This window comes from Amblyomma maculatum, chromosome 1, assembly GCF_055883805.1.
Source record: "Amblyomma maculatum isolate TAMU_Amacu chromosome 1, ASM5588380v1, whole genome shotgun sequence".
NCBI classification, from domain to species: domain Eukaryota; kingdom Metazoa; phylum Arthropoda; class Arachnida; order Ixodida; family Ixodidae; genus Amblyomma; species Amblyomma maculatum.
The window spans coordinates 361,247,939-361,271,486 of record NC_139344.1 but is presented as its reverse complement, the minus strand read 5'-3'; the positions used below and the strand labels follow the sequence as shown (position 1 = coordinate 361,271,486).

General features: G+C 48.6%; 1 protein-coding gene across 1 annotated transcript in view; it reads right to left on the bottom strand.

Moving 5' to 3' along the window:
- LOC146207933 (queuine/queuosine transporter SLC35F2-like) overlaps nt 1-23,548 on the bottom strand; it is a 268,664-nt gene that overhangs the window by 31,480 nt on the left and 213,636 nt on the right. The window contains exons 3-4 of the mRNA XM_084591653.1: nt 18,394-18,503; nt 1,822-2,015 (exon numbers count right to left, since the gene is read on the bottom strand). Coding sequence (XP_084447779.1) covers nt 1,822-2,015; nt 18,394-18,503 — 304 coding nt within the window. The remainder of the gene's footprint in view (nt 1-1,821; nt 2,016-18,393; nt 18,504-23,548) is intronic.

The window sequence follows — 23,548 nt, the reverse complement described above, 5'->3', positions numbered from 1 at the left end:
TAAGAGTTTGACAATAATGACAATTAATTGTGACTAGATGGTGTGTTTATATGCCTACAAACGCCAGCTATCTCTCAAAATTTCATGACATCGACAACCACAGCACAAACAAGCAACCCACTGTTTTCCCGAGGTATGGAGCCCTCTTGGTAGTGGTCAAGAATATTTGTCTCCTACTGATAGTAAGCCAACGCACGCAGGAGACGCAACAGCAGTTTGGTTTAACTAAGAGCAAACTGCACCTCCGAAGTGACAAGAATGTGCTTGACATGTGCCGCCATCTCTTGCACCTACCTGCAATTAACTGAACAGCGTATGCGCAGTAATAGCTGGCGGTTCGTTTTTAACCAGCGAAGTTGAAGGAGAGGCGCGCTTCGCAGAGAGGTGAAAAAAAGCCTGAACGATTTGTTGAGACTTAGAGCGCATGTTCTCGGCAGAAGCAGAATTGTGAACATACTGACCGTGAAGGCCCTAGCGCCAATTAGCAAGCTGTGCCGTTGGTGGAAGCTTGAACTGCGTCATTTTGGTTTCAGCAGCCGAAGTAACGCCGCACACTAAGCTGCAATCAATTTCGACCACCTGGAATTCTTTGGCGCTCACCTACGTGCTGAAGTACACGACCGCCTTTTTCACCTCGCCTTTATCCATCGAAAAAGGCGAATCTGTGAACTCGCATTTCTAGCCGCGCGCCATAGTAATTGAGAAAACGTGGTAAGTATCGCTGGGAGTTGGCGCGTAATATGCTGAGGGAAAGAAAGGAAGCGTGGCTGATTAAGAAGCCACAAGACGACACTCGCCGAATATGGACCAGCCCTCGAACTTGGTGGAGAACACATACAAGCAAACTCGAGCAAACGGTAGCAAGATTCACTAAATAGGTCCTTTTTCTCTACGCCAGAAAAGAGTCATTAAGGCAAGATGAAACAGGCTTTTCTTTTCCAATGACAAATGAGGCACCGTCTATCAAGACTCTATATGACCGCGGGCTGTGATCCTGGAGACTGAAGCACCACCGTAACAAGTTCACCTACGCCTCGGCCAACGTTTCAGCACTTGAAACGTTTTATCCCGGCGCACAGGAGCTGTTTAAATCGGCAATGGAGTTGAGGGCCCTCGAGGTTCTCAATACAAATTGAATTTGAAGAGTCAGTAGCGCTGCTTCAAGACAAACTTGATCGCAGTTGAGTGGTTCCTTCAGCTCCCATCAAGGTGCTGCTGCAGGACATCTACATCACAGGTGGTTTTCCGTGCAAGCGTGAAAATCGCCCTGAAGCTTTCACGTCTATGAGATGCAAAATAAACCTCTACATGAGATATTTTTGCACTCCTTCCACATCAGCTCTGCGAGGTTGAGCAAGCAGTTGTGTGCTTACGTCTGGTCAGAAGTATTATGCTTGCTCTACCGTTCCTATTTATTACCAGACAATATGGTTTATAAAAAAAAAAAGAAGAAGAAGAACAAGATCTTACACTGTGCGAATGATCCAGCAACCTACGGTCAAGATGGCCGCCAGAGGCGGTCACGCAGAATAATTCAACTGACCATTAAAACAGCTGCAAAACTGTTTCACGCTTCCGTCATATATACATAAAAAGTGCTATCAAACGAACTCGCTAATATCTACTTTTCTTCCGTATGCTAGCGAGCAATAGTACTGGATGTGTGCAACTGATATTCAAGAGCTGAACTAAACCCACTTTTGGCAACCAATGTGGTTTCCATATGGAAGAATTGTATTATGGCTATCATCCGTTTGATTTGTTTGTTTCTCTTGTTTCAACCTTTGCCCCAGACTTCAAGGTGCGTGAGGGTCTCCGTACCTGTACGCTGGTGAGCGTGGTGTACTGGTAGGCCTTGACGAGCAGGAAATTTGCCTCGACGTCGACCAGGGCGAGCAGGAAATATCGGCCACCTCGGGCTCGGAGCACGGGGATCAGTCCCGCGTCGCCCCCTCGGCATGCCAGCCATGTGGTAAACACGGCGCACAGTAGCACGTAGTTGACGAAGCTCTGTGCTGCACGCCACCCCAAAAGGAGAACAAAAAAACATCAGGGTTACTTACTGTCATTCAAAAAATGGGACTTTAAAAATGGTCGACTGCAAAACGGCAGCCGAATAGAGACAACCAATAAAACAGCAACCTCAGCTCACGGAAAATCACACTATGCCCCCACCATCTTCATTGTTTAGAAAGTTTTAGCGGAGATCTGCGCATCCGCTCCGCTCCGCTGGCGAGTGGGAGCGCTACTGCGCATACGCCAATCGCCCATATGAGAGCGCAATGGGATCGGCACCTCCATTCTGTTTGTACGCGGTCCTGCGGAGCGCGGACCTGCCTGTCGAGCGCGTCGTACATGAGGAGACTACATGTTGCATCACCGAGAGGCTTCAAAGATAACAAACACCCGCTGAAAAACAACGTATGCCTTTTGCTCCACACATTACAAAACGTTTACGCGCAAAAATGTCGATTTTCAGTGGGGAGGGAAAGAAAGCAATGCTTGTTTTTAATACCTAGTTACACTTTTTATAACCAGGGAGCTCTGCGTGCAAACAGTTCGCCTGCCTCCTGTCAGTAAAAAACTAATTTTGCAGCAAACAATCCGGTTGCGCTCAGCGGGCACTGCGAACGGACCAAAAGCTCCAGTACGTTCGTTCCACTAAAACTGCCAATAGGGGAACCTTTGCTCCTGCAACCTCAACCTCATTCGTCCATTTGACTCTTCCCCCCCCCCCCCCCCACTTACCCACTCTCCTGCAGCACCTGGCGCTTTTTGTAATCCGGCCTTAAGGATCCACCTATAGGCTATCTGGCTTTCGCATCGCATTCGAAAGCACTCAATACCGTTTCGCAAAAATCGTTAACTCTTGTTTGCTTCCTGACCCACTCTGCTCACTTCCTCAATGTTGGCCTTATAAATGTATTTTTTTTTCTTGCAGCAGCTTGTCGCGCTCTCTTCAACTTAATGTCAAATTTTCGTTAGCCAAGAAGTTTCCGCACCATGAAAATGCACTAGCTCCTTATAACTGGTTCGCGAGGATGACACTGGCAAGCTATTATTTATCAGCGGGATAGTGCCAGCAAAGTGCACTCTATCCAGTTCTGGTTCTCCCAGTTACCTCACTGGCGCGGTTCATGTTAGCTGTCACTACCTGCCCCGAGTAGATGTGTTCCGCGAAGACTTCCCTTGATTCAGTCTTTATTCAAATCTAATGTGTTCTTCTTAGGAATAATGACATAGATTCGGGTGCATTCTTATTAATACAGGATGAACATCTTCATTACTAAAGAATTCTCCACTGACTCTTGCCTCCCAGTGTTTGTAAGTTCACGTCTCCGAATACTCTAGCAAGCCTGCTATGACAGCATTGGAGAGACGGTGTTTTTTATTACAATGCATGTGCAGCCGTTAAAGACGTCTTCTGGTATTTGAAGCTATACTTCGTTACAACCTGATTTATTACCTCCTTCGGGAATGCTTGGGTTCTGACAGATGTTTCCTCGTAATCTGTGAAGGCTATATATAAGGGTTGGTCATAGTCTGCGCAATTCTCTTTCAGCTGGCTGATGGCGCCAATATGATTGTCTATTAGCCTTTGCGAAATTGGACATAAAAGACCGAGGAATAAGATCGCTCTAATTTAAGTAGCGCTTACTTTACTTATTTACCCTGTATATATAGGTTACCTTGTAGGAAACAAAAAATTGACTGCAAGGTGATCAGTCTGTAGTGTTTGCAGTCCTTAAAGTGTTCTTTCGTATAGATAAAAATGCTGTTAGCGCTCTTTTAAGTTCTGGTAAGCTCGAGGTAGCGGAGCGTTGTGTATAAAGGGTGGAAAATTTATCAAAAAGAGTTTACAGTCGTCCTTCTACACACCTGCAGCAACCTATTGCAGAGAAGTTATTATTCTTTTTACTTGTTTTGAGTCTTTTTTTTTTCTCCCTCTGCGGCTACATACGGCATGCCCATTTCCCCTCACACTATCGCATCCGTAAATAGCGTTCTCATTACCTGGGTTCCTATTTGGGTTCGTGCTGAATCCCTACGCTACCTGAACTATATTACACATGCTAGGAATGCAGTTTCTTCTACATAGTTTTCACGTTACACCTCTTGCTTCAAACACGTTGCTTTTTCTTTATGTTATAGTTCTTTAGGTTGGTTATCTTGTGCTTATTGACTGGTTTAGACAGTTGGACTAGTTCCACTCTATCTGCGGGGTTACATTGTTTCAGGCTGTTGGCGTTTCTTAATTAAACATTTCGTCATCCGTGAAAATTTTCCAGTATTCCGTTTAATTACGCGATTCTCAATATTCGTTGTACAGCCCATAATGATATTTGCGATATTTGAGAGCCTAGTCTCTTGCCACGCACCGCCTGACCTTCTGCCTGCATCTCGCATATCCTGTTATCGACGGCGACCGCCAGTACGGCATAATATGTATTTACGTAACTCGTTGCTGATCCCACATCTTCATAACCACCATGGCTGGATATAGGTGCGTAAGTCTCAACCACCTTCAATTATCTCTTGTCAAGCTATAATTACATCAACTGTAACCCTTTCGCTAATGCTATAGAATTCATCTAAGTCGCCAGCTTATTAATTGAGGACCCCGCACTAAGTTCCACTCTGTGCGCTAAACACCGATAGCACAGTACCTGGCCGTCCTTCACCCAACTATATGTTTCATCTGTATTTCTAACCTCATTAAGCACCAGGAGATCCCATTTATAACAATAGTTTCCCGAACAACACTGCTGGATTGTGTAAATAAGTGTATGACTGGATAATGAACGGATTATAATGCATAGACCTCTGCACCCTTCCATTTGTGGCTCTAATCAGAGATATATGACTTATCGTTAGCCTGCTTACCGGGCTTGCCTGGCGACATCTGCATTTTCGTGATAATTACCGGCGTGTAAATGATTTAGGGGGCGTTTATTAGCTTTGCACAAGCTTATCGTTACCTCACAAAGTGCCGAGAAACGAGCTTCGAGGCATACGTTAAAGTAGACGTGAGAACTAGTCAGTGTTTCAAATATAGTTTGGCTACTTTCATGCTAACAAACTTGACTGTATGCCGTCTATATAGTCTTTACGCAACGACTGCAGTTTTCTGGCTTTGTGCATAAGACTTAACATCAGCAGTCTTCACAATTCTTCCCTAGAAATAAAAATAATAATAAATCACAGCCACGCATTTCTCCGACCCCTGCGACCAATAAAAAAAGTTTTCCCCCAGGAACTGAAGCGATTTGACTCCTTGTCACTAGAGGAGCCACAGTGCAGCCCTGCTACAGTGGAAACAAAGGAAGTTGCATTTGCAGTGCTTACAGCGTTAGAAACGCAGTGAGCACTAACTTACTGTAAGGCAAGGTGGCGAGTTTTACAAGCCCATTTAAAATATCATTGATATGGATATTAGCTGAAACCTAGTATGCACCGCCTCAGCCAGAGGTAACTGAGCGACGGTCACTACTTATTAGCCGTATTGTGGAGCACTTAAGGCGACAATCAAGCTAAAAATTGTGGAAAGTTGACAGAACCTTTGCTCCCGGTTTTCTAGGCTTTTTTAGTAGCTTAAGTGTACCGCGCGACCTCGACTGTATAAGTGAAAATGAAATGTACTTTTTTTGGTTAATTTTGCCGAATATGGTACGCTCCCAGCTTCTTACGTACGATAGTAATGAGTCCGTACTTAAGTCTGCGGTAAATTATGGAGCATCACAGTTGTCGCACTCTTTTTCGCCTTACGGTAATTTTACACGGGAAAGGATCTCTGCTTAAACGTTTTCCGATACTTTCCAGCACTAAGTGAACAGATTATTTGTTCACGTTTCGAGTGAGGGACAGCGTCAGTTAACACCGTAACACACAACACAGTGTCGATATGTTACAACACTCTGTGAAGCTTATTTACTTTAAATACGAACCTTTTCTTGAAGCTGTAGAATGTCTATCATTTTCTGGCTATATCTTTGGTGATCGATAATCCCACCTAGGTCTCGCTTACCCGATAAATGTTGCCCGCGTTCGCCCTTTAACCCTGTACATGCTTCATCTACTTCAACTAAAGTCAATGCATAGTATGCTCGTGATTACCGAGTGCCCGGGCATCTAATTTCCTGGAACTATACGCACGAACCCTAATGCGACAAATCGGAATAGAAGTCAAGATTGGCAAGGCGGCCAACAATATACAAAAAGAACGTTCTCCAGCCAGCACTTACAGACGCACAATAGCGATAAATCGGGTGCCTGTCACAACAGGGATGTTGCGCTGTCTACCCAGCAGTTGCAAAGCGTGCTTTGTCAGGGGTCAGTGTATGCCAAGGTGATAAATGTAGATCTGTTCGCGTGAAATAAACATGGTTCCCTTAATCCTTGTGCCGCAAAGGTAGTACACTTCCTCGTCTCGCCCACGATTCGCGAAAATTTATTTTTTTAGTGTTGCATAACCAGGGCCTGTGATATATATTTTTTTTTTTTCACGCTCGGACAAATCGCCCTTTGCAACAAAAAAAGAAAGGATTATCGCTGGCTGCGTTCGGTAAATGCGCCCATTAGGATCATCACTCGCTTACAACATTGCGGTGATGGCCTAACGGCTTAAGACGCCATACAGGTGCGTTTCCAGTTAAGTAGCAGCCTCTCCATAATACGCTGAAATAAGATGTACCTCCATAGTTTTCTAGCGTAACATGCGATACGTCATGTCGGGATACGAAATAAATCCAACGGTAGTGATGCATGGTGACAGCGCAAGCTGAAAAAATTACCTCATTTCGGCGATACGCAAAAATGAACAAACTCTGCCAACTAGCCTAAAAAACAGCATAGGTGAAGTATTAAGATCATAATTTTTTAATGGAGGGTGGTGCGAGGGTGATTCTCCGAAGCGAAATCAGTCGTTCTCGTAGGTTTGATTCCATACCCCATCATTCGCTCTCTCTCTCTCTGGAGAAGATAAGCGCCGTCTAAGCGCTTTAGTAACAGGACAAAAAAAAAAAAAAAAACGCATTAAACTGCCCCCAACAATAAGGTAGGCCAGGTGGAAGTTGTAAGAGCAATGCCAGCTTGCCATGGGCTGCTCTCGAGCTTCAGTCTTATGCACCAAGTTCACGTGTACACATGCAACAATACTTCCATCCTGTTGATTATCGTCCTTGTTAAAGTCACTTGGTTCTTCATTATTGGTTATTTCCAAGTGCTTTTACAACAGCCATCATCGCCCTTGTGTTACTTTGCTTGCGCCTGCTGCAGTTCGTTATGTATGCCTAGGTTCCCTCTTTAATTCCTAACTATGATTGCTGTGTAGTTGTTTTAGTATTTGTGCTTTGCTTTCATAATTTCCTACACGAACGGTAAAAGGGGCACAGACGTACAGTACTCACGGATTGAAATAGGACACTCGGAGCGCGTGGCCGTCGCTGCATGCAAGGCAGTGTGGTAAACAACAGGCCGGCTTATTGGCGATCGGAAGGAGCTGTTCTGCTTTTTAGATGTTCTCCCCCTCGCGCTATACCACAATGCAGCACCTTGGTTCCATGGGCATCCACGGGCGGCGCTGCATGCAGCGACGGCCACGCACTCCGAGTGTCCTATTTCAATCCGTGAGTACTGTACATAAAGCGGATTGTTATCGGCTTTTTGTTGTGTCTGTACGTGTGTATGGCGCCTTCGTCACATACTAACATCAAATTTTGATTTGATTGATTTTCGCAAACCTAGAGCGCCCATACGGGCATCAAGCTTTTTCGGGGGACGGAGAGAAACAATATGAGAACACATATGGCAGCACGAAGTCTCTTGCGAATCGACGACTGGAATAAATATGAATTTGCTCGAATCGTGCACTCTAGAACTGAAAGCTTACGAGCTAGTAAGGCGGCATTGGGTAGCTAATACGGCTCAACATTTGCAGTATAATGGTAATGCATTGCTCCTATGCAGGGTCAAAAATTTCCAACACACTCCTAATATAGGGGCCGATAGTTTGTGCTGCCTGGAGAGTGTGTGTTTGCGAGGGGGGCGGCGGAATGGTGAATGATTGCTGCCCTCGAAAAGAACAGTCATTGACGCATCCGGGCCGGGGGCAGCTAGGAATAAGGGTTCCGGAACGTCGCTCTCCCGGCTATGACCACTTGCTCGAAGATGATATCGCCGCGCATTACGAGCGTTCCATGTCGGCACGTGATTCCGCACGGCATCGAAAGCAACGGTGCTAACAAGCCATGACGTCGTTTGCGCCTTCCGCATTCGGAGAACGCGAATGTGTCACTACTTTATGGGGCAGCAAAAAAAGGCAATGAAACAAGCACCAAATCCTTTTCTCCTGATTGATGATTTAGACTGAGGACTTAGCCAGAGGAACAGGTCATGTGGTGGGTTCGGGGTCACACTACTTAATGCCTACTCGATACTAAAACAAAACTGTCCTACTCCACCAAGCCATGACTGCGTGGGCATACAAGCAAACGGAGGTCACTATAGCAGCGATAAACAAAGTGTAGGGAAAATAATTCGGCTAGCAAAGCACGTTTCTCCCGAATTTCTTTCCATAATATTGTCACGTCTCGATTGAACGCCAAGGAGGACCCAAAGATAAGACGGGTTTAATAAATCAACCTGGACGAGTCTTGCGCTCCAACTTCCTTCTCTTCCAGGCTCGTGCTTGTGGGGCCCAGTCATCATCTTTGGCGTCGTCTTCTATGCGGCATTTGCCCCCCTCCTCAGGAAGCATCGTCCCGATGAGCATAAAAGGGAGTAGGAGGTCAAGGTCAGTCCAAGTTGTACGGCTTCATGCGTACAACGTGGACGACGTCGGCTTGTTGCTGAAGTCGCTTTGAGGTCGACACCCCGTCTGGCACCACCTCATAAGTAACGTCGGTTAAACGTCACTGAACAACATATGGCCCGAAATATTGCCGCAATAGTTTTTCGGAGAGTCCACGGCGGCGAATAGGCGTCCAGACCCACACTTTGTCGTCAGGTTCGTACATGACATGTCGGCGTCTATGATTGTAGCGTCGTGCATCATGCTCTTGCTGATTCTTGATCCGCATACGCGCTAGTTGGCGGGCTTCCTCTGCACGCTGAGCGATTTCCTCGGCGTCTTGATCGAGATCGTCGGTGTCGGCATTCGGGAGCAACATTGCATCCAGCATAGTTGTTACTGGTCGCCCGTGAAGGAGGCTGAATGGTGTCATGCGAGTGGTGTCTTGGCGTGCCGTATTGTAGGCGAACGTGACGTAGGGAAGAATTTCGTCCCAATTCTTGTGGTTCACGTCAACGTACATGCAAAGCATGTCTGCGATGGTTTTATTGAGGCGTTCCGTCAACCCATTGGTTTGGGGGTGATAGGCTGTAGTTTTACGGTGACTGGTACTACTGAGGCGGAGAACGGTCTCCAAAAGTTCGGCCGTAAATGCAGTTCCTCGGTCAGTTATAATGAGCGCCGGAGCGCCATGTCTCAGGACAATGTTCTCCACGAAGAACCGAGCTGCTTCGGCGGCGGTACCCCTTGGCAGAGCCTTGGTCTCCGCGTAGCGGGTTAGATAATCGGTGGCGACAATTATCCATTTATTTCCGGCTGTCGACGTCGGAAATGGTCCCAGGAGGTCCATGCCGATTTGCTTAAAAGGTGTTGTTGGCACTTGGAGAGGATGGAGTAGGCCAGCTGGTTTTACAGGGGGTGACTTACGGCGCTGGCAGTCTATGCACGTACGTACATAGTGTTTCACTGTCGCAGGCAGTTTTGGCCAGTAGTATCCGTGCTGGACTCTAGCCAACGTGCGGGTGTAGCCTAGGTGACCGGCGGTTGGCTCGTCGTGACACGCTTGCAGAACTTCACTGCGGAGAACAGATGGGACGACGAGTAGATGACTGTTTCCCCCAGGGCGGAAGTTCTTCTTGTAAAGCACGTTGTTGCGAATAAAGAATGAAGAGATTACTCGGGTGAAAATCTTAGGCACAACGGTAGTTCGTTTTTCCAAGAAATCAATAAGAGGGAGCAATTCCTGGTCTTCTCGCTGCTGTTGGGAAAGCGTTGCGTCATCTATGACACCTAAAAACGCAGTGTCTTCATCGGTCATAGTGAAAGGTTCGACCGGCGCTCGCGAAAGGCAGTCAGCATCCGCGTGCTTTTTTCCAGATTTGTAAATAACTGCCATGTCGAATTCTTGTAATCGAAGGCTCCAACGCGCGAGTCTCCCTGAAGGGTCCTTTAGATTCGTCAGCCAACAGAGCGAGTGATGGTCGCTAACGACTTGAAAGGGGCGAGCGTACAAATAAGGGCGGAACTTCATAACCGCCCATACCACTGCAAGGCATTCTTTTTCGGTTGCCGAGTAGTTCGCTTCTGCTTTAGATAGGGTCCTGCTGGCGTAAGCAATTACTTTTTCCACACCATCCTGGCGCTGCACCAGCACAGCACCTAAGCTCACGTTGCTGGCATCCGTATGAAGCAGTATAGGGGCGTCGTCATCAAAGTGCGCCAGGACAGGTGGTGTCTGTAAACGTCTCCGCAGCTCATTAAACGCTTGTTCCTGTTCTTCACCCCAGCTAAAGACAGCGTTGTCACGCGTCAGCGAAGTTAATGGCCAGGCAATTCGTGAGAAACCAGCAATAAACCGGCGGTAATAGGCGCAAAGACCCAGGAAACGCCGCAATGTCTTTTTGTCCGTAGGTGTCGGGAACTTGGCGACTGCGGAGAGCTTTTCAGGATCAGGCCGGAAACCTTCTTGGCTAACGACGTGACCTAAGAATTGCAGCTCCTCGTACCCGAAGTGGCACTTCTCGGGTTTTAGTGTGAGGCCCGCAGATCGTATGGCCTGAAATACAGCTAGCAGACGGCGTAGATGCTCTTCAAATGTGGCCGAAAACACAATCACGTCGTCAAGATACACCAGGCATGTTTGCCACTTAAGTCCCGAGAGCACAGTATCCATCAACCTCTGAAATGTTGCTGGTGCTGAGCATAAACCGAACGGAAGGACCTTAAACTCGTACAATCCATCGGGAGTGACGAATGCTGTCTTCTCCCGATCTCTCTCGTCTACTTCTATTTGCCAATATCCACTTTTCAAGTTCATTGATGAGAAGTAACGTGCATTTCGTGGGCGATCAAGGGAATCGTCGATGCGAGGAAGAGGGTACACGTCTTTTTTAGTTACTTGGTTGAGCTTGCGGTAATCTATGCAAAATCGTAAGCTGCCGTCCTTCTTTTTAACAAGTACCACGGGGGAAGCCCAGGGGCTCTGTGACGGCTGGATAACGTCGTCTCTAAGCATTTCGGCCACCTGGCGCTGAATGGCTGCACGTTCTTTCGGAGCTACACGGTAAGGATTTTGTCGAATCGGGCGAATCGAGTCATCCGTGATGATTCGATGTTTTGTCAAAGGCGTTTGGCCGATCCGCGATTCGGAAGCAAAGCAGTCTCGAAATTGATCTATGAGATCCAAAAGACGGTCCCGTTCTGAAGAAGACAAATTTGGTCTCGCATCGACGATGGTTACGGGCGTCTTGCACATTGATCCTTCCTGTTGCAGTGAGAAGCAGTGCTGCGCATTTGGGATGCTGTCGAAAAAGGCCACAGTTGTGCCTTTCGGAATTTGCTGACGCTCGTCGCTGAAGTTTGTCAGCAGCACTTCGGTCTGTCCATTGGTCAAGTTGACTAGCCCTCGAGCTATAGAAACACCTCGGCTTAGTACCAGGGCGACTGCCCTTTCGGCGATACCATCGCCGGTATGCGCCATGTCGCACTTCACTTCAACAAGAGAGCATGATCGCGGAGGTAATGTCACTGTCTCATTGGCGACGCGTAAGGGCATCAGTGGTACTTCCGCATAACCAAGGTCTTCATGATTGTTGGTGAAGGAAACGACGCTGTCACGACTGCTGATTACAGCCCCATGAAGAATACAGCCCCATGAAGAAGCTGAAAGTCCATGCCCAAGATGAGATCTTTGCAACAGTCAGGGAGAATAACGAAGCTGCCAACAAACACCGCGTTTCCTATTCCTATCCAGGCAGTGCACTTCCCTGTCGGTGCCAGTAGCTGGCCCCCAGCACTTATTACTGGCCCTGTCCATTCGGTTTTTACTTTGCGCAGCGTGTCAGCCAGTTTCTGGCTAATAATTGAAAAATCCGCTCCAGTATCCACCAGAGCATGTACCTCCAGCCCATCAATGGAAACGGCGAGGTCAGCGCTAACAACGTTATCTGGGTTGCTCGTCTCTTTCGGCATTTTCGGCGGAAGTGCGGCAAGGTCAGCGGTATCAGCTTCGTCGTCGGGGCTGCTCATCTGGTGCGGCACTTTCGGTGGTAATGTAGGCGGCATTTTCGGCGGTAGTGCGGCAATGTCAATACTAACGGCAGCGTCAGAAGCACGGGCTGTCGGCTGTTGCGGCGGTGGTGAGGGTTTTGACACTTTTAGACTGTGTGCAACCTCCCCTCGTGAGGTTGCGGCTGTTAGTTTCCCCGGTGAGGGCTAGGGGACCGCCGTCCGCCAACGTCAGCATTGCCACGACGCATCGACGGAGAATAACGCTGTGGCGATGGGGAGGAGCGGCGGCGGAAGCCCGGGGATTCGGTTTCCCTGCTGACCGGAAGGCCGTCCTCGGTTTGGGCAGTGTCAGCGTCGAAGCGGCGGCGAGCAGAAGCAGACGGAAAGGCCTGCCCCTCTTCGCGGTAACAGCAGTACCGATATACGTGGCCAGGTTGTCCGCAGTAGAAACAGAGTGGCCGGCTGTCATAACTGCGCCACCTGTCCGTTCGGTGTAGTTGAGAGCGCCTGGAAGGCGCCCACTGAGGCCCCTGGAAGTATCGCGTCTCCTGACGGCTTGGTGAGCTCGGTGAGGCGTGGTATGGAGGCGGGCGACGTAGGACCGCGGCGTAGCTCTCAGATTGCGGCTCGTGATAAGGTGCAGGAATGTTGGCCGTGTAGTTGACCGGTTGTGGAACGCGGTATGGTGGTTCGGAAATGGCTGCCGCGTTGTCGACTGGATGAAACTCGTTGCCCTGGGCAGACGGTGTTAGGGAGCACCGAATTTCATTCTTTACAGCCTGCACGAGGGCCTCTGACGACTGAGCTTTCGTAACCGTAATTCGCTGCAACTCCTCAAGGACAATTTCTCTAATCATGTCTCGAAGAGTGGTCTGATCTGTTGCAGTCAGCGCCGCCGCAGTCGTCGGGGCACAGCTGGCTGGTCGGTTGTACTGGCGGCACCGATCTTGGAGGGCTCGCTCTATAGCCGTAGCGTCCTTAATGAACTCACTCACGGTCTTAGGTGGGTTGCGTACTAAGCCGGCAAACACCTGTTCTTTGACACCGTGCATGAGATGCGGTAACTTCTTTGGCTCACTCATATCAGGGTCGGCACGGCGAAAAAGGCGAGCCATGTCTTCCGCAAACATAGCTACGCTCTCATTCGGCTTCTGGACACGCAGTGCATTGTCGCGTCGATCAGTTCTCGCAAAGGTGTCTACGAGCTGGCGGCGGAAGTCATTCCATGTGGATAAGCTGGCCTCGTGGTTTTCAAACCACGTTCTAGCATTATCCTGAAGGGCAAAATAAACGTTGCAAAGTTTGTGATCTGCGCTCCATTGATTAAACTTGGCCACTCGCTCAAACTGGTCAAGCCAGTCCTCGACATCTTCAAACGCTTCCCCGCGAAAGCACTCTGGCACCTTGGTGTTCTGAAGAGTCACCGGCGTAGGGTTGGGATGTGCCATGGCTTGGGAGACCTGATGGACTTGGTCGTTTGAAGAGTCGCTTGGCAGATAGTTGTACTTCGGGGCTAGGCCTAGAAGGCGGCGGCTAGCGCGATGTACAGGCGTGTCGATGTCTGGGATTCGCTGTGGACTGCCGGAAGGAGTCTTATGCATACCCCAGCGCGCTCCACCAGTGTCACGTCTCGATTGAACGCCAAGGAGGACCCAAGGATAGGACGGGTTTAATAAATCAACCTGGACGAGTCTTGCGCTCCAACTTCCTTCTCTTCCAGGCTCGCGCTTGTGGGGCCCAGTCATCATCTTTGACGTCGTCTTCTATGCGGCAATATCTCTTCTTTCCTTTTTTCGTTTTTCTTGACAGACAACTTGGACGAGTCACGCATGCAACGTGATCTTGGTCATGCGTGCAATGTAATCTGCACAGATAGTTGCAATATAAATAGGAATACGTTGCTCGCGTCCAGCCCACGATTACGTTAGGAGCTTCTTCCTTATTACTGAACAGCTTTGCTACTGGCGGATAATGTCCGCTCAAGAATTTTAATCTTATAGAGCAATTCCAGTTGTTGCTGTTTTTTGTACTTCCTGATATTTTACTGAAAATTTTACGTTACGCTCTCCGGAGTTTTTCGGTGCTTTGTGCCTAATTGCGCAGTGAGACGCTGTGTTTTGTTAGACAAATTATTTCACATTTATTATTGTTTCTTATTTCAAGGTTTTAGCAGCGATTCCTGCGGCCAACACCACGTGTGTAATGTCATTGGACATACGGCCGTAGACATTGGCTCTACATCAAATAACTACTCTGGGTGTCAATTACAGTCACTGGCTTAGCCAACCACACGCGAAATGTTCATTAACACCCTAAGCTCCAACATTGATCTTAACATTCCTGTTGACACCCTGTTCCTAGAATTTGAAAAGGCATTCGACAAAGGTCCTCATAAACGGATTCTTTTTTTTAAACTTTCCCGCCTGAAGCTTAATTCCTTTGTTTTAGATTGGATTCGCAACTTCCTCACTAAACGGCAGCAATTTATTCTGGCTAATAAATATTCATCTTCACGTACATCTGTTATGTCCGGAGGTCCCCAGGGCACCGTCCTGGGGCCTCTGCTTTTTCTTGTTTATATAAATGACTTACCATCTAGCATACGTTCTAACATCCGGATATTTGCAGATGACTGCGTTATTTACCATCCCATAATTAATAGCACTGACCCCCAAACCCTTCAACTAGACATCGAAAGCGTAGCAACTTGGTGCAATAAATGGTTAATGTCACTGAACACGAAGAAAACATCATTACTTTTTTTCCATCGCCGTCGCTCCCTGCCATCATCAAAATACTTTATCTCCAGCACCGAAATCATCGCTGTATCAACGTATAAATGCCAAGGCATTTATTTAACCCGCGATCTAAATTGGTCCCATCATATAACGCAGGTAACAAAGGAAGCTAATCGCGTGCGTTTTTCGGCGAACACTGCGCGCAACTCCTCCATCAGTTAAGTTACTAGCTTATCTAACATTTATTCGTCCCAGTCTAGAGAATGCATGCGCTGTCTGGGATCCTTACCAAAATAACCTTTCCAGCATACTAGAAGCAACACAGAATTGCGCGGCAAGATTCCTTATACTCAGCGTATTCCTATCATGAAAGTGTCACTGAACTAAAACAAAATGCTCACCTTACTAACCTGGGATATAGACGCAAAATTGCTAAACTTTGCCTTTTTCATAAGTTTTACCATTACCTCCTGCTCAAGTCTGTCATCAGCCCCGCCCACCATACATCCAGCCGCACGCACCATGAAAAGACCGTTCACCCTCCACCTGCCCGGACATCTGTGCATCTGTCATCTTTTTCTGTTCGCACCCCACGGGACTGGAATGACTTGCCAAATACCATCGTACTTCATTCCGACCCATCAGCCTTCAGATCATCCATCGAATGGTTCATGTACTCCTCAACCACTCCCTCATGTAATACCCCTTAAATGGGGCATTTGATTTTGTTTGTTTGTTTGTTGTGAGGTTTAACGTCCCAAAGTGACTCAGGCTATGAGAGACGCCGTAGTGGAGAACTCCGAAAATTTCAACCACCTGGGGTTCTTTAACGTGCACTGACATCGCACAGCACACGGGCGCCTTGCTTTTCGCCTCCATCGAAAAGCGGCCGCCGAGGCCGGGATTCGATCCCGCATCCTTGGGAACAGTAGTCAAGTGCCGTAACCACTGCGCCACCCCGGCGGGGTTAAATGGGGCCTTGAAGTATCATTAAATGAATAAATTATAGGTCTTACGTTGGAGCGTCGTGACGCTTTTTTTTTCTCCATCGAAGAGAGGATCGAGTTTTTAAATAATGCAATGTGATTATCAACTACAATAGTTCAAAAAGTTCCCGGTGTTACTGTTTGGGCAGAACTAAGAATGGAATTGGTTCGTGTGCTCAACCTAGTTGCTCTTTTTCTAAGTGGAAATAATTGTATGTCGCCAGGCGTACACACTGTGCCGCAGTTACAAACAACCCGCGAACGCAAACGCCGAATTTATTCGTTAAAGTGAGAAAATACTAAAATAAAGGACAGTGGAAAAGCGCGGACAGGAGGAAACTGAGAAACTTCACTTCAACCCGCGTGCAGTTCAACTCCAACAGACAAGGAAGGAACCGTCACGTGCGATCACAGGTTACAGTGCACAGCCATTGGAGGCTGCAGGGGTGTCAAAACCGGCCGTCGCCGCTCAATGCGCTCCCGTTCCGAAGTCGCTAGTCCTGAAAAGGGACGCAGACACTGAATGCTCAGCCACCGGCGCTTGACGCGCGGGTTTAACCAAACGTCAGACCACGCTGACGGGTTCCCCGACTACGGACACGATTGAGCGGTCCGCTCGAGAAACGGCCTGTCACGCGACACGGGCTAACGCGCGCGCTCGCTAAACGGGCGTGCAAAGTGAGCAAACAGGAGGCTCATCCAAGCGGCAGGGAACCGCCGGTCACGGAAGCACGAGCTAGGCACGATGGGATGGCCGCGCTTCGACGCCTCCAAGACAGCCTGGCCCATCCCGGTGCGCGAATAACGCAAAAGAAAAAAGAGCTTATACGCAAGCCTCACGGGCCTATTTGCGAGCGGCTGATTTTGCCGAAGGCGAAAGCGGCCGCGCTTTGAATAGCCCCGGTCATTAGCATGTTTCGCGCCTCGTTTAGCCCAGGACGCGGATGAAAACAGCTCCGCCGGCGCGCAGGACGCGGAAAACTCGCAACTGCATTCATTATCGGGGAACACCCGGCGGCGGCGGAAAATAGAGAGGAAGGGGAGGAGCGAGCCTGCTGAAGGCTAGAGCATGCTCAACTAAAGAATATAGGACATCACGACAAGCCATAAAGGAGGGGAAAAAGAACAGGACAGTGATTAGAACGGTCCCGAAACCTGTGCGTGCGTACCTCGATAGATGCAGGCTTCCGAAACCTTGTCAACCCTGCACGCCGGAGGAAGCGACCGGCTTAAGTAACAGGTTTATGGGCAGCCGCAAAATGTTCGCGCATACTTCTTTTTCTATATTCATCTTGGTGCTTTCCCAACGCGGCCCATCTGCCGCCTGTAGGGAACGCGCATATGTTGCGCATTGTTGGGAAGAATGTATGCTCGCAGGGCGTTAAAAGTCCCATCTCCTTCTTTTCCAATACTCATAGACGGATATCATGTTAATGAATAAATTTAGCTCGTACACGTTATAATCATCTCAGCGTCGCGTAGAGAATCGCGGTGAGCGTCACAATCGGGATTGTCCCCTATTTTCACAGTTTGTGCACTATTCACGCGAGTGGTGCCTGAGAAAGAGCTCGATGTGGAGAGGAAACGACAACATAAGCAAACAGGATGGATATTTGTATGTACGTATATAAACTAAAGCAGGCATGCCAAGCTTAGCTAATGGGCACATCGTTCCTTTCACTCCCGGGTCCACGGGAACAGGCGGGCCACCAAGCTCGGCCGGAGTACATAACTCACGCCCATGGATGGCTCAGAGTGAGAGCGCATGCATAATTGCACACCATACGCTAATGCGCGGCTGTTGTACTCTTGGGTGCAGGGTAGGGTGGCGACGGGCTCTACCATTTCTCGCCATTGTGCGCGCTCGCGTCAAAACCCTATGTGCACGTACAAGCAAAGCGGTGGCCATCTCCCTCCCGGTCGCCATTAGGGCGGTTTCAGCAGCGACCGGGTCGTCCTGGGACGCCCGAAAAGATGTAACCGACATGCCAAATGGAAGACGAGGAGAGAGTCCATCACATCAGTCATCATCAGCCATCATTCAGACATCACCAAAGGTGTTGCAGTCATTAACCAGCACCCTCGCAGATGGTTTGGATTGGTTCGGTTTGTGGGGTTTAACGTCTCAAAGCGACTCAGGTTATGAGAGACGCCGTAGTGGAAGACTCCGGAAATTTCGACCACTTGGAGTATTATTTTTAGCGTGCATTGACATCGCACAGCACACGGACGCCTTGCTTTTCGCCTCCATCGAAAAGCGGCCGTTGAGGCCGGGATTCGATCCCGCATCCTTGGGAACAGTAGTCGAGCGCCGTAACCACTGCGCCATGGGGATGCCATGTATAAAGCGGCTCGAAGGAATAGTGCTCACCCGTGGGGATCTGCAGGTTGTGCGAGGACTGCAGGATCTGGCTAGTGACTCCCGTAGCGCACAGCAGGCCGGATAGGACTTGGCCCAGCAGCAGCGCTTTCCACACCTCCCTGGGGAAAAAACGGGAATAAAGGCGGGAACGGGAAAGGGGACAGAGACAAAAAAAAAAAAGGCCACATGGATCAGAACATTGAAGGGTTCGACTTTGGAAGTAAAAAGAAGGTGAGCAATAACAATGGGAAAGAAGGCGAAGAAAGGAACATCATTTTCAAAGGGAGCATTAACCAAAATTCGGACAAACTGTCCTAGCGTTGTGTAGATTCAAACCCATGAGGGGAGTTTACATTGTTCAGCGAATCCTATTGGGTTTCAATGGCTGTCGGTGATTGCATGAGCATAGAAGTGAGTCTAGAGGTCATATTTACCTAGAAGTAAGAGCAATTATCATAAAACATCTTCGCTCAAAGTATGTCGGGACTATCCGTTTTCTTCAAGTTGCAGGTGTAAGGTATCGCCACTGCGTAGCGCGGCGATCGCTGCTGGCGACTAACAGATAACGCTAGTTGCTGAATGCATATACGAATCTGGGTACGGGCTCTTACTTTCTAATTGAGTACAGTGTCTACGCAGACATTATTTACACAAGGTTGAATGCTGCGACCTTCGAAATATAGGCGCTCGCACCTCAGTGAGCCTTTCGCGTGCTTGGGTTTAGGTCGCTGGTCAGAAAACTTCGGCTTTCTCGCGAAATCCACGTTGCAAACTCTTCCATGAGCGACAGTACAGGTGAGAAAGGCAGGATGGAGAGCAGCTTTCCAAGCGTGAATGATTTGTCGCTGCCCCCAGTCACATCAGTGAGTTTTTGTTCAGCCTGCTGCTTTTTTGCAGCACGTGCGCTGACTACCGCAGCAGATGAAAAATTAAAAAAAAAAAAAAAATCGAATGAAACCCCAATATAGCCACCACTGCATTCTGCAAATCGTTTCTGCACATAAAGAAGGTGGTCCGAACGACATCCCCTCACGAACCTTAGTATGCAGGACACAATCGGCTCTATTCATCCATCCATCCTATACCTGTCGGACTTGGGTCGAGTTCTTGCAATGGTCTTTCTTTCTTTCTTGCATCTAGCCTCTCCCCTCATATTGCTTAGAAGCAAGACAGCAAAACGCACCAAATAACGTGACTGACATGTAATACAGCACAAGGGAAAATATAGGAGCCGTCCACTGGGCCGGACGTAGAGCCTGCGCTTTTGAAAGGAAGGCGCTGACACGGCTTGAAAGGCTTTTTTGCTGTTATCTATGGCCATGAAATGTCGTGAGGACACTTTTAAGCATACGTTCTCTTAAGAGCTCCACGAGTATACAGGTAAACAGCAAAGGAAAGCTAAAGAGACTTCTCCGTTCTTTATCTGTACAGTCAGAGCAAGCAGCTAGCGGCAAGCGAAGGTGTGCTGGAACATTTCAAAAGATTTTCGGCTACCTCTTATTACAGGATGGAGAAGACAAGCAAAACGAGAGAAGCACGCAGAAAAGAAACGAAGGCCATTGGGAGGGTCATCATTCCTCGCACCATATGGCACTCGCTTATCACGCGGCTCAGTTTTCCACACTCGCGGCCACGTTAACGACGCACCAATGCAGGGGGGAGCCATCACCCAAAGCGGCGTCTGCTCCAGTAAGGTGCGTGCGTGCGTGCGTGCGTGCGTGTGTGTGAGTGCGTGCGCGTGCGCGCTGCTGCCGCTGACACGCGAGCAACTGCGAGGCGTCACGCAAGGGGCAGCGGCGTTTCCCGCACGCGCTAGAAGCGAGAGAAAGAAGAAAGTATGGCCATGGGAGAAAACAAATAAAAAAGGTATGAGTTAGATGAGGAGCGACACGAAGAGCACGCAAACCTGGACGCATGAAGGCAGTGCAGATGACGAAGAGAGACTTTTCCTTTTCTCCCTCTTCCCTTCCCTTTCTCGGGAAGCAGAGCGAACCTCTTTTGGCTCTCGTCATGCAGAAAGAAGCAGCTCGGAGCCTGGCTCGCAGAGATTAGCGCCCAGACGGTATGGGTCCGCGGACGGCCGGGGGGCTATTTCGGGGAACGGCAGATGTGCAAAAACGCGCACGCGGGAAAAGAGGACACGAAGTGCCGGGAGGAACTAGGGAGAGACGGGCCGTAGGAAAAGCATACACACATGCCTGCGGGTCCGAAAAGAAGCGGCAGCGAACCTGAGTCCAGACTCGAGTCGGAGCAGGAGTTTGTTATACGAGTCTAACTACGCCGACAACTATGCCCATCAAAAGTAACGCGCGCCTCTTCTCTGATTCCTTCATCCGTGTCCCGATTTATTCTTGGTTTCTGCTCTTTCGTTTGTGTTCTAATTCATTTTTCCGGGTCTTCCCCAAGGCAGTAAGATGCGTTTCCGAGTCCTCGCAGAAATATCTTTGAGGGCAGTGGCGAGAAGCTTCTGCGCCGCTAGAAGTGCATAGGGGGGGGGGGGGGGGGGGCGAGGAAGGTGGATGCCGCTCATAAAACCCCGCCGTAATGTGCAATGCACATTACAACGACGTGCATTATTCACACGTAAGCCGAGCCCGACGCAACAAGGCAACCGGATTACGAGCGGCTTAGCATTCGATGGGCCCGGAAACTTTTAGGCGAAATGCCGCGGCCGGCACAGTAGCGCAGTGAAGACCGGGTGTACGGCAGCCCTATAGCGGCGTTTCGTGTTTCGAGTAAACAGGAAAGAGGACGCGGACGCAAAGATGCTCGGTGTCCAGAGAGAAGCCACGCTTGCTCGCTTTCACACAGGTTAGAACAAAGGCTGCGAGACTCCCACGTGGTTATCGCTTTTCACTGAGCTGTAATCCACTTAGATTCCCTTCCATTAAAATTCTAGTTTCGTTGCGTAGGTGCCGAGTAGGTGTTGACTACTTGACAACGCACGAGACTCGTGTTTCTCCGCCACTGCGGTCAAAAGCCGTGTTTAGCCCACGCGAGAAACGATAACGAAGTCGATGTTTCGAAGAAGCGTTATTTTTACAGACCGCGCGCTCAAAATAACCTAAGTACGTCCGCGCGCATGATTCGAGTGTGCGCCTTCCGCGTTCATTAGATTCTGTAGTGACCACGCCACATTCGCTGCGTCAAGAGTAACACTCCATCTTTGTGGTTGGGTGGAGCATACTGTATGATGTGCTGTCGTCAGCGAACGTAGGCTATTTGAACGCTTTGTGTAGCTTTTGACATTACAGCTATTATCGCAGAACGCTTAGTTCTTTCGATTGTACATTTCACTGCACTCGTCGTGCCCAATTTTGGGCATTGTGTGGCAGTGAATAACAATACCAGTTCCACGTGCAGGAAACATGTGAAAAAGCATTGTCCGAGGCCAGGTAGCGTGAATTTTCTTTCTTTCTTTTTGTTTTGTTCTGCCGAATTTAGCCGTTTACAAGCGCCATAAATCAGTAAACTTCCCTGAGCTGTTTACCAGAAAGGAACAAGACACGCTACTGGAACGATGCTAGTTTACATGCACTGATGATCGCTAATGTGCATGCATGACGTCAGCGCCTTAGGTGGTTGTTGGCCACAGGTAGGCTTTAACGTAAATAAGCCGACGCTTCCTGCACCGCAGCGACGCAGTAAATAAAAAAAAAATAGTTTTTGGTCCAGTTATGAGCCTTAGCCAGATGAATTACCAGCTGAAGTTTCTTCAAAGTGTCAAAACTGATTTCCGAGGGAATTCTTTTGATGATCACATAGTAACTCACAGCACATTGAAATGTTTTGTTCCAGCATTGATCGAGGTGACATTCACCTCTGTGTCTAACCCCATTGCCTTGATGTATCTATCAATGCTCTGAAGATATCTCGGAGCTTGTTCGTTTATACGACCAGTTTGCATCACTTACGCAGCGTAGTAAGGTAAACGTTAAAGTATTACCTTGCTATCTCTACTGGGCGGGTGCATCTACTATGAAGCGGCACCCTCCTGCGGTGAAAAAAGTGTGCGGAGCTCACGCTGCTCACGTTTTTTTTTTCGATAAATACAACAACGAACAAACAAGCTGCAATGTTTACCTGGTGATTCCAGGTTTCTTTTTGGCTTGCGTTTTAAGCCAGCTGATATTATGCAATTTTCTATAATTTCTGCTAATATCCAAAACCTGAGTGAAGAAGCTAAAGTAATATATTACCAACTTTTAGGCAATTTATCATGCGCTACCTCAACACGCTTTAATACCTGCCAAAACGTATAACTAGTAAGATAGAAAAATGTCGAAGATTCAGCAAGCACAAATGAGGTAATGATGCGCTGCTAGTTAGCGTGGAGCATATAACACTGATGAAGGCAGTGCAAGCCAGCAGTTCGAATCGTTCTAAACTATGTATCTATTACTGTATCTCCCATGTTGCCGAAAAACATTTCCAAATCTCCATGAATATCGTTGAACCTTCCCTCTAGACGCCACGCAATCCCCAGTAGGCTGACACCATTCCGGCATCTGCAGGTCGCGTGGAGCCACCATCATCGCTACTGGTCTGAGACATCTTGCGGACTGGCGCGTATCTACGCTTTGGAGAAAGCCGCAAGACAAAGATCGTGCCTACTGACCAGGCATAGAAAAGATGCATTTAAAAAGGTACTTATCGGGCATGATATTATGCATGAGGAGAATGGAATACACCGCAGAAACAGCATTACAACGTCTATACTGTTATTCAAAGCAGTGCTTCTCTAGCAACGCACGTTAGACTACTGTTCCACGCGTCTTTAATAGAGAGATTTAACTTACCGTAATCCGCGATCCGCTACCGTGACCCGCCACCGCGCGTTTCACTGCGCATGCCCAGATCCCCTTGACGCCGATAGATGGCGCCACATACTGGACGTCGGCACGTAGACCTGCCGCATCGCGACCAATCAGCTTGTGCGTCCCGCCCACGCGCGGTAGAGGGTCGCGGTGACGGATCGCGGTTCACGGTAAGCTAAATCTCTATAATTTCTAATTTCTGCGAAAACGGAACCACACCCTATACATAGAAATTACTATCACGTGGTGATACAGAACGACCGGGCAGTGGTCCTCACGTTTCCGTGCTATTCATCCGCCAGAGGACGTTCTTGCCCATGTTGTGTCACGTAACAAACTAGCAATAT